The sequence below is a fragment of the Petaurus breviceps genome, unplaced genomic scaffold (genome assembly GCF_028583685.1).
Source record: "Petaurus breviceps papuanus isolate PSGF00001 unplaced genomic scaffold, PetGlider_PUasm1.0 91041, whole genome shotgun sequence".
NCBI lineage: Eukaryota > Metazoa > Chordata > Mammalia > Diprotodontia > Petauridae > Petaurus > Petaurus breviceps.
Window position 1 is genome coordinate 5,380,225 of NW_027187400.1, and position 10,705 is coordinate 5,390,929.

Sequence of the window (10,705 nt, forward strand, 5' to 3'; positions counted from 1 at the left end):
TCTGACATCCTGTGTTCTAAGGCCCTCCCAGCTCTGACATCCTGTGTCCTAAGGCCCCTCCCAGCTCTGACATCCTATGTTCTAAGGCCCTCCCAGCTCTGACATCCTGTGTTCTCAGGGCCCTCTCAGCTCTGACATCCTGTGTTCTAAGGCCCTCCCAGCTCTGACATCCTGTGTTTTAAGGGCTCTCCCACCTCTGACATTTTGCATGACAGGTGCTAAGGGGACCTGTCATGAGTGATTTGGATAGAAGGCTCCATAGGGAGGAGAGGTGTGTAGGAAGGGTGGAAGGAGTGTTCCCACTTAAGGGAGTCCCCCATGGCTGGGCAGTTCTCATCTTGCTGTTTCTCTTGCCCTTCCTAGGTGTGTTGGGCCTCACGTGGTTCATTAATAAGTTCCGCATTGTGAAGCTGACCCCCAAGGACCAGTTCATCATCGCCTATGGTGGCCTCCGTGGGGCCATCGCCTTCTCCCTGGGCTACCTCCTGGACTCCAGGCACTTCCCCATGAGGGAGCTGTTCCTCACAGCCATCATCACTGTCATCTTCTTCACTGTCTTTGTGCAGGTTGCTTGGGCCAGGGCTGAAGGGTGGGGGGTGGGAGAGACAGGCCCCTGGTGTGTCTGCTCTCCTCCAGGCCTTTCTCCTGCTTCAGATGGCATCCAAAAGCACAGCTTTGTGCCGTCCGCAGGGAGGCCAGTACCCAGGACCTCAGCCTCTGCTCTGGACCGTCCTCACATCCACTGTGTGACTTCATCAGGTCACAGTTCTCCCTGGGCCATAGTGTTTCCATCTGTGACCTGGGGTTGGGGGGGACGATGATCTCTGCCCCTTCCCTTCTCACATGAGATGCCAAAGACTTTGGGATCTCAGAGAATGGAGCAGTCAGAGATTAGACAGTGGCCCGGGAGAAAGGTTGCCAGTGAGTCCCTTCTCCCCAAGTCTCCCCGTCTTCTGTGAAGTAGTGACAGTCGGACTCATACACTTACTTGCCAGGATCGTTGTGAGGTTTCAAGTGTTATAAAACTTGATCCATTGTGACTCAGGCCTGAGTCCTTGGGTCTAGGCCCCCCCACAAGAATCCCCAGAGGCCTGCAGAGTTAGGCCGGAGTTTGTAGTAGAGCTGCTAGGCAGGGTTATGTTCAGAGGAGGGAAAAATCTCTTCCATCTGAGGGAATCAAGGAGAGCTTTGAGGAGGAGGTGACCCTTTGGTAAGGCCTTGAAGGATGGACAAGATTTCAAAAGGTCAATGTGAGGGAAGAGGGGTGGCTTGGTGGCACAGTGAGTAAAGCACCGTCCTGGGAGTTAGGAGGACTAGAGTTCAGTTCCAGCCTCAGACACTTAACACCCACACAAAAAAAACTAGCCGTGTAACCTTGGGCAAGTTACTTAACCCCAATTGCCCTCCAAAAGACAAAACAAAGTGAGGGAAGGGCCTGAGTAGAGGCCTAGACACAGAAAGGCCTGTGATGAAAGACGAGACGGCCCAGTGTTAGCCTCGTTTTGCTGGAGTGAGACCAAGAAAGGGCAGGGCCTCCAGTGCCAGAAGAGGAGGCCAGAAGGGCAGCAGCAGCCTGGGAATTTATAAGGGGGCCTATGTGGAGACCCTTGGCTCCAAGACTCGATTGACCCATGGCAAGAGCTAATGTGGGAATCTGTTGCTGACACGGCTCCAGGTAGACCTGACACCACTATTAACAATAGTACTGCTGGGGAAGGAAGTGCTTTTGTGGTCTTCATTCCCCCATCTTGGAAAGTGTTTTCTTCACTCACTCACAAGCAGTTGCCCTTTATGAGGACCACTTAGCCATTCCCTTTCTCATCCCATTGAATTCTTGTCTGGTCCTCATGTATTGGTTGGGCAGATGGTGTTAATCCCCACCTTGCAGATAAGGAAACGGACCCAGAAAGGGAAAGGTTTGCCCACACAGCCAGGCAGTGGCAGGGTCAGGATTTGAACACAGGTCCCTTGACTCCTCCAGCCTGTGTTGAAGTGTAAATACTTGTGTAGATTGTTTGAATTTATTTAAATTCCTTGTCTCCTCTCCTTTCCAAGGGCCATCTAGGGCCAAAGGAAGAATAGGAATTTGTTGTCCATCTTTAAGTGATCAGGGAGAACCCACAACTTCCCTCTGGCTATCTAGAGTTTGGGGCTCTTTACCCTGGGTAAATTTAGCCATTGAGGTGACTATAACAGGGCCCTGTGTACAAGATGTGGCCATAACAGTTTTCTGCAGAGAGGTTTAGGGCTGCTATTGACTCTGCTCTTTTGGGGGGTGGGCTCCTTGGAGGCCTGCCCCCCCCCAGGTGATCCTCCATCCTCTCTGGTCTCCAGGGCATGACTATCCGGCCTTTGGTGGACCTGCTGGCTGTGAAGAAGAAGCAGGAGAGCAAGCGGTCCATCAATGAGGAGATCCACACTCAGGTAGGGGCAGGCCAGGCCTGGGCTAGGGGGCGGTGTATGTAGGCTCAGCAAGGGGCCAAGGCACATGGGCAAGAAGGAAAAGGCTTTCTGACAATGGAGACTGGCGCAGAAGAGGAAGGAGAGCCCTTCCCTGGGAGGGTCAGGGTGAAGGCTTAATGACCAGAGGTCAGGGACCTGATCAGGGAATAACCTCTGAGGCCCCTTCCAGGTCTTAGATTATTTCATGAGTTAGAACCTGGAAAGCCAGGAAGAGCCTTCCCAGGCTGCTGGTCCTGCCAAGGTCATGCGTCCTGTGTGGGCAGCAGCTTAGCAAGGCAGCCAGGGAGGAGAAGGGCACACGTCCAGGAAAGGCTCTCCTCCTGAGTGGGAATCCCCTAGACCCAGGCTCCGGGGCTGCGCTGGTCTACGTGAGGTCCTGCTGCCACCTCCTGTCCATTCTTGGAAATGCTCTGCAAGCCCAGTCACCTGGAGCTCCAGGATAGAGGACCCTTGGGTGGTGGGGACAGCCTTTTAGAGAGGGTCTTGATTCAATTTTAGTTCCTGGATCACCTTCTGACGGGCATCGAGGACATCTGTGGCCACTATGGCCACCATCACTGGAAGGACAAGTAAGCAGAAGGAGGCCTAGAGGGCTGGACGGCCAGGGAGGTGGGGCCAGCAGGTGCATCTGCCTGTAGTGCCTGCAGAGGGTCTGCTCTCCACCTCTCAGGCTCAATCGGTTCAATAAGAAGTACGTGAAGAAGTGTCTGATTGCTGGGGAGCGTTCCAACCAGCCCCAGCTCATTGCCTTCTACCACAAGATGGAGATGAAGCAAGCTATCGAGCTCGTGGAGAGTGGGGGCGTGGGCAAGCTCCCCCCTGTTGTCTCTACTGTCTCCATGCAGTGAGTGTGGCTGCCTGGGGTGGGCCCACTAGGCCAGGGGGATCCCTGCTGCCCATGGCAGGCCATGGGGGCTGGGAACAAAGAAGGGATTCTAGGAAGGAACAGGAATTTTTATTGGAATGTCTGACAGGAGGGCTTGAGGTTCCTGGGAATTAGGGGAAGAATTACAAGCTTCTGGGAAGTCACTGCTTGGCCTATGTAGTTAGAGCCCCGGGAAGGCTTCAGAGACTGGGGGGATGTAGGGGAGCACACCTCCATTTCCTCTGAGCTCCTTAAGTCATTTGGGTGAGATCCAGGCTTTGTCCCATCCATCTCCAAACCGGCCCAGACTCCCAAGAGGATAAAGGGCTTTGCACAGAAATGAATCTGCCTAACCTTGGATATATGGATGTCCCCAGAAACATCCATCCCAAGGCCCTGTCTTCAGAACGAATTCTGCCAGCACTGTCCAAGGATAAGGAGGAGGAGATTAGAAAAATTCTGCGCAACAACCTACAGAAAACCCGTCAAAGGGTAAGAGTCTGGCCCTGTTCTGCTTCCCTCATTCCCCGTTGGAACCTCTCTGCACCACTAACCCTGAACCTCCGTTGGCCCCCATTGACATTGCCCTCTGTGCCCTTACCCTTTCGCTTTGGAATCTCCCCTTATTCTCTTTCCTCTCTGTGTGCCCTCCCACATAGTGGAATTTCCCTTACCTCCCTCTTTCTTCTATTGGATATTCCCTCTCCCCCTTCCCACTCTCTCTGCCCCCTCCCCCCATATTGCAACATTCTCTGGCTCTTTATTGGAGTCTCTCTCTGACTGCACTTCCCTCTTTGATTCTCCCTCCCTCCCCACCCCAATACCAGTGCCTCCCTCTGCCCACCCACTAATCTTCCCTGGTTTCCTGGCAGTTGAAATCCTACAACAGACACACATTGGTGGCTGATCCTTTTGAGGAAGCCTGGAACCAGATGCTGCTTAGGAGACAAAAGGTTCACCAATTAGAACAAAAGGTGAGTGGGCATGGTCTGAGGGATTGTCCTGGGCAGGGCAAAGTGTGGCCCTCACCCCCCACCTTGCCCTCCAGCTATGGCAGAGAGGCCTCAGCAGGATGGCTCTGGCCCCAGCCCTTCAGCCTCCGCTCCCTGACCCTGGCCCCTGGCCCCCTGTTCCCTCAGCCCCAGCTCCCCAACCCTGGCCCCCCAGGCCCCAGCCTCCCAACCTCAGTGCCAGCTCTCCCTACTGTTGGGAGTGGGGAGGGGTGTGATTTCAGGGACTGGGCTTTAACCTCCATCCCCCATCAATGTCAGAGATGACAAAAGCCTTCGAGGCCATGAAGTTCAACCCTTTCTTTGCACAGGACAGTCAGGCATTACATGAAGATCCCAGTCAGACAATACATGAAGAAACATATGTAACAGAACGGAGTGACAGAGGGAGGACTAGATTCAAGTTATCTACCAGGTCTCACTCTGTGATACCCAAAGCCCCTCCACGCACTTCCACAACTGCCATATAATTTTCTCTCTCTTCCTCAGATCAATAACTACCTGACAGTGCCGGCCCACAAACTGGACTCTCCTACCATGTCCCGAGCTCGGATCGGCTCAGGTATTGGGGCCTTGGGAGCAGATGCAGCGAGTGTCCCTGGCGGGGAGGGGGGTCTGGGTGCTCACCCCCAGGACTGGCACACTCTGCCTCTGCCACATCCCTCTTGTGGCTGGGGAATAGACGAGAGAACCAAGGTAGCTAGTTTTGTTCTACCACCAGCTGTCTAAAAGAGAGAGCCAGTTTAGGGGGACAGACGCTGTGTCTGTGTCGCCCTGGCACCCTGCAGGAGTTGCTTGAGGGTGTCCAGAGACTGTAGGATTGAAAGGCTTGAGCTGAGTTGGAATAGTCCACATCCCAGCCCCAGAGGGAGGCCCATGGGATGAGGAGAGAAGTGGGAGGGACAGGAGCCATTAGTATTGCTACTGCCCTCCAGCCTTGAAGGGGATGGGCCCATGCCATTAGCCACTGAGTCCCACCACCCAGAGTCATGTCCTGCTGCTGTAGTAGGCACAGAGATCCATCCGTATGCCCCGAGTGAGAGAAGAGACCCAGGCTTGCCCCTTTGAGGGAGAAGACAGTCCTCTGGGCCTCATGTGCAGGTGGACTAAGAGAAGACACTGTGTATGCATAGGGAGCTGGGTTGAGATGAGTCAGGCTTGACTTCAGGAAGGATGGATGGCTGGGCAGAGCGAGGCTTCACTTTGAGAGCACAGACTGGCTGTTGCTGTCTCCTCTCTCCCTGACCCTTCCCATTGATCTGCAGATCCCCTAGCCTATGAACCAAAGCCTGATTCAGAAAACCTCCCTATCATCACCATTGACCCCGCCTCGCCCCAGTCGCCAGAATCTGTGGACCTGGTAAATGAAGAGCTGAAAGGCAAAGACTCGGTGCCCGAGGAGGAAGAGGAGGACGAACCTGGCCTCGTGATGCACCCCAAGGAGCCCTCCTCCCCAGGCACTGACGACGTCTTCACCCCTGAGCCAGGGGGTAGCCCCAACACCCAGCGTATGCTGCGATGCCTCAGTGACCCCGGGCCTCGCCCAGAGCCGGGTGAGGGGGAGCCCTTCATTCCCAAGGGCCAGTAATGCCAGGGCCAGGGGCCACTGAGGACCCATGGGAGCCTCTCCCCTTCCTTACAGCATGGCAGCTGGGCTCCAGCACGGCTTCCCACACCTGCTGGGCAGTGCCCATCTCTCCTCCCAGCACCAGCCCTCCGAAGGCAGCACAGCAGATACCACTGAAAAGCTTTACTCCCTTCCTCCTGCTGAGGACAGTGAGGCTGCTTGCTGTGCACGTCCTTCCTCGGGGCTGCACAAGCGTTGGCATTAATAACCTCTCCCTCTTTACATTTTCTGTCATCTTCAGACGCTGGATTTTCAGAACTCTAGGGTCCTGGCCAGAGCTTGAGGCTCTCCCTGATGGCCCTCCGTGGTTGGTCCAGACCCTCATTACCCAGTAGGCAAGGCCTTCCTCCCCTGCCTAGCTCCAATAGGCTTTTGTTCTCCTTAAGCCCTATCAGTGTCTGTAACCAAAGAACCTTCCCCTCCCTGGCAGGTGCTCCCTGCCCAGCTGGCCACCTTGATCCTGCTCTGGCTGGGGATGGGGAATCTAGAAGCAATGCAGCTGTTTACCCCTGCCTGCCCCGCAGGGCCCTGTGTGCAGCATGGAGCCTACAGGAGAGAAGCCAGAGTGGCCCAAGAGAAGAGAGTATGGGGGGTGGGGTGTCAATCCTGGAAGGCTTCTTTGGGGCCAAGCAGGGAGTCCTGCCAACCCCAGGGCACCCATTGGTGGAAACCCAACCCCAACTGAAGCTTCTGAAAACAGGCTGTAGTGAATGGGGCTTCATCTCCCTTCCCCAGAATCCAGAGTTGTCAGCCATGGGCCCCACTCCCACCCTCACTTCCCCCACAGGCTCTGCTTTATAAAAGGAAATGCTGATACCCCCATGGTGTCCTGGTCCTCCCCTGGATCTCTGGGACTAAGCCAGTGGCACCCACCTAGGGGAACCCTTCCCACAAATCTCTCTTCTGTGCCTCCCTGTCAGTCTCCAAATCCCCCTGCTTTTAATGTCTTTCTTGGGGACTCCCCTCCCCACAGTATGTGTCATTGTCACACTAGGGTTCCCTGGCACCCCCACAAGGGAGGGTCAGGAGTATAGGGCCTCAAGACCACCTCCCTTCCCCAGGGTCCATAGAAGCAAGTGCCCACAGGCCTGCCATCCTAAACCCACCCCCATCCCCACACCCCTTCCAGTAGCTATCACCTGTCCTGATCCTGCCTAAGTGTCTGTGATTCCGGAGGTTATCAGGAGGTCAGGGGCTGCTCCCTAGCCCCAAGGGAGGGATGTTGTGAGACCCCCCTTCTGTCCCTCAGAATATACACCACCTTCTCCCCAACCCCCACCATGATTGTGCAATATTCTGTCTTCCCCTCTATACCCCTCACCACCACCACCATCCCTTGCCTGGGTGCGCACGCTGTCCCTGGCAGAAATATCTAAGCAATGAGGAGGCTGACTGGGCATAAGGCTATGGTCACCACCTCCCCCTCCCAACTCTACCCCCCCACCCCCCCGGCCCCGTGTATAAAATGAAACAAATCTTTTTTCATAGTCTAATAAATCAATGTGACTTTTTAATATGTTTGGGGTTATTCCTGGGGAATGGGGAAAAACAGGAAATGTGACTGCGGGCTTTGGGTCTCCCAAGGGGCATAGCAGATGAAATAATTAGTGGGGGGCACAGTGCGGGCCCCCCCCCCCCACTGCAGTACTGACTGGGCCCTGGGAAGGGTGGGATGCAGTATGCCTTGATGTCCACCAGGGGGCGGTGGAGTCCCACGTTCCCCTAGGCACCTTATGGAAGTTTGAATACCAAAGTTCCCCAGAGAGCCCAGCTGGAGGGGAGAGTCCCTTGTTCTCTCTCATCTGCTTAGCCTCTTAACCTTGGTGACTTGAAGCAAGTCGCAGGCCCCCCTCTTTGACGTCTCCATCTAGAAGAAGCTAGCTGTGATACCTAGCCTGTGGATGGAGTGTTCCACGCCAGAGCCCAGGAGCCTGGGGCTCTCCTCCCAGGGTTTTAGGGTTTTTTTTTTTATTATTTTAATAAATAAAGCATATTCATAGTTTGGGTTTCTGAATCACAGATATAACTGAGGAAAGCCTCTAAGCCCAAATAGTTAACAGGGGTAATACTATTAATGCTGTAGTGAATGCATGCTACTTATGCACATTGAAGTAACCTACAGAAACAGAATACAAAGAGTTTATGACTTAACCTCACACACACAGTCCACCCCAGTCTAAGACTGCAGCTGATATGGATTGCCTTGTCCTAGAACGCAGAGGTCAGAACTTAGCCCTCCAAGCTTACATCCATAAATCCTCTCCCAAAGTTAGCATTCAGGCTGACGGAATGCATAGGACAGACGATGTCAGAGCATCAGAAAGGAGGAACACTGGTAGTTGTTTCTTCAATTTTAGACACACATAACTCATTAATACAGCAGATGGAATGGATCCCACCTCATCAGAGGCATCAGCACCAAACAAGGCCCCACAGACTTCTGGCATCATCTGGTGGGCTGTAAGATCCAATCTACTCTCTAGGGTATTAGAAACTTGTATTTGACGATCCCCATTATGAATCTCAACACTGGCAAGTATGCCTCCTGATCGACTTGGATGTCAACATCTTTTGTAGTCACAATCTTGTACATAGGGATAGCTTTTTGCTTTTAGGCCTTGACCAGAGGGAGATCCTCTTTCTTGCAATGGACAGTCAATCTTGGCTCTGAGCAATTGGTATCAACCCTGGGGGTGGCTTGGTGGTGAAGTATAGAGCACCAGTCCTGGAGTCAGGAGGACCTGAGTTCAAATTTGACCTCAGACACAACATTTGCTAGCCATGTGACCTTGGGCAAGTCACTTAACCCCAATTGCTCTGCCTTCACCCCTCCAAAAAACAAAAAAAGAAATTGTTTGGTTCCATTCCTTTAAAAAAAATAAAAGGTATAAACCCTGAAGGAACAGACATTCAAAAGCACCTGATACCTGGTGGTGTCTTTACCTTGGAGAGTCTCTGCTTTGCTTCATTTAATAAGTCTGAGACAAGGTCGTTTCTGGCTCTGAGGACTTTCAGTCTTGCCTAATTCATTAAGTTGGACATCCGAATTTTCTTCTACTGCTCAATTCGTTTCTCCTTATAATATTCCATTGTCTTCGGTCTCTGTGTTTGCACAAGACCATCTTTCTCAGTGTTGAACTTCTGCCTTTGCATCTGTTTCTTTGGCCTTCTTATTTGCTTCTGTTCAATGAAAGCCTTGGTGTTTTTGGTTGACTTTTGGATGTCAGTGTCCTGGAAAGCCATGGTGACAGCAGCTACTCCTGCACTGAACTGTCAGCCTCCGAGTCGGCAGAAGATGAAACAGCCGTGGAGGCCAAGCACTCTGGTTTTTCTTTACCCCTCCCTGTTTGACAGATGAAGAAATGGTTGGCAGCCAGAGGTTTAGTGATTAGCCTGGAGCCACATCACTAGTGTCTGAGACTGGTTTTGAACTTAGATATTACTGACTCTGGCTTCCATCTACACAATGTTGTGTCTCTGGGAGCCTTGAAGGTGGGAAGGACAGTTCTAGGGTTGGGAGTCTTCATCTCTGCCTGTTATGGATCACCAGATCAAAGACATCCAACGAGAGACTAGGAGAGAAGCACTGGCCATTAGGGTCCAGGATGTGGAGAAGCCCTTCTGCACCCGTTAGCGGAATAGTGGACCAGGGTAAATTCTAGAGGGCCCCTGAATTACTCCAGAGACAGGCACCAGCACCATAAGCCCATACGAAGTGCTTTCTATGTCGATGATTCTCAGATCTATTTATCCAGCCCTAACTTATCTCCTGACTTCCAACCTTACATCAACCACCCACTTCTTGGACATCCCTATGTGGATGCACCGTAGGAATTGCAAACTCAACGTGTCCAAACTTGAGTTCATTGCTCCCCCCTCCCCCAGACCTCCCCTCTTCCTAACTTCCCTCTTATGGAGAGGGTACCACCGACCTCCCGGTCACTTGGCTCACAATCTAGCTTCCTCACTAGTCACCGAATGCTCTTTCCAGCTTTCTTGCATCACCCCTTCCCTCCTCTGAAACTCCTAGTGTTCTGGTGCAGGCCCTCATCTCATCCCTGGGCTACCACACTCTGGCCCTGCCTCAAGCCTCTCCCTAGCCCAATCTATCCTCCACTCTCCTCCCAAAGTCATTTTCCTAAATTCCATTGTCACTCCCCTACTCAGCAAACTTCAGTGGTTCCTATTACTCCCAGGATCAAATAAAATGCTTTGTTCACAGCATGGCCCCTTCTGCCTCTCCAGTCTTTGTCTTCATTCCCTTCCGTGTATTCTAAGGCTCCAGCTATACCAGCCTTCTTGCTTTTCTACCCTTAATAATGCTCCATTTCCAGCATCAGCCTTTTCAGCAGCTCCAGTTCCTGGCTCCCTCAAGGCTCATCTCCAGTCCCACCTCCAGTGGGGTGCCTTTCCCAGTCACCCGCATCCCCTATCCCATGCCTTTCTGAGACTACATCTCCTTTACCCTGGAAATGTCTTGTATGTACATAGTTGTCTGCATGTTGTCTCCCCCATTAAAAAGGTGGACCCCTTGATGGCAGGGACTGTTTTTTCTTTCTTTGTATACCAGGGCTTAGCACAGTACCTGGTACATTGTAGATGTTCAATGCATTCTTGTTGACTTATTAACAAAGCTGTAGCTCCTGGGAAATCCTGGGGCTGGCAGCCTGATGATTGAGCACTGCCCATTCAGGTGCCCTGGCAACCCCAAGATGACATCCCTCTTTACTCCTCCCCAAG

The 10,705-nt window shown here is 52.8% G+C and overlaps 1 protein-coding gene and 1 pseudogene across 1 annotated transcript in view; one reads left to right on the forward strand and one right to left on the reverse strand.

The window, feature by feature from the left end:
• The window catches only part of SLC9A1 (solute carrier family 9 member A1), a 77,165-nt gene extending 70,750 nt beyond the window's left edge, over window positions 1-6,415 (forward strand). The window contains exons 5-12 of the mRNA XM_069079300.1: window positions 364-566; window positions 2,335-2,424; window positions 2,962-3,032; window positions 3,134-3,307; window positions 3,706-3,820; window positions 4,201-4,302; window positions 4,828-4,900; window positions 5,604-6,415. Coding sequence (XP_068935401.1) covers window positions 364-566; window positions 2,335-2,424; window positions 2,962-3,032; window positions 3,134-3,307; window positions 3,706-3,820; window positions 4,201-4,302; window positions 4,828-4,900; window positions 5,604-5,926 — 1,151 coding nt within the window. The 3' untranslated portion in view covers window positions 5,927-6,415. The remainder of the gene's footprint in view (window positions 1-363; window positions 567-2,334; window positions 2,425-2,961; window positions 3,033-3,133; window positions 3,308-3,705; window positions 3,821-4,200; window positions 4,303-4,827; window positions 4,901-5,603) is intronic.
• Window positions 6,416-7,579: 1,164 nt separating this feature from the next.
• LOC138154481 (V-type proton ATPase subunit E 1-like) lies at window positions 7,580-9,246 on the reverse strand (annotated as a pseudogene).
• Window positions 9,247-10,705: the final 1,459 nt, after the last annotated feature.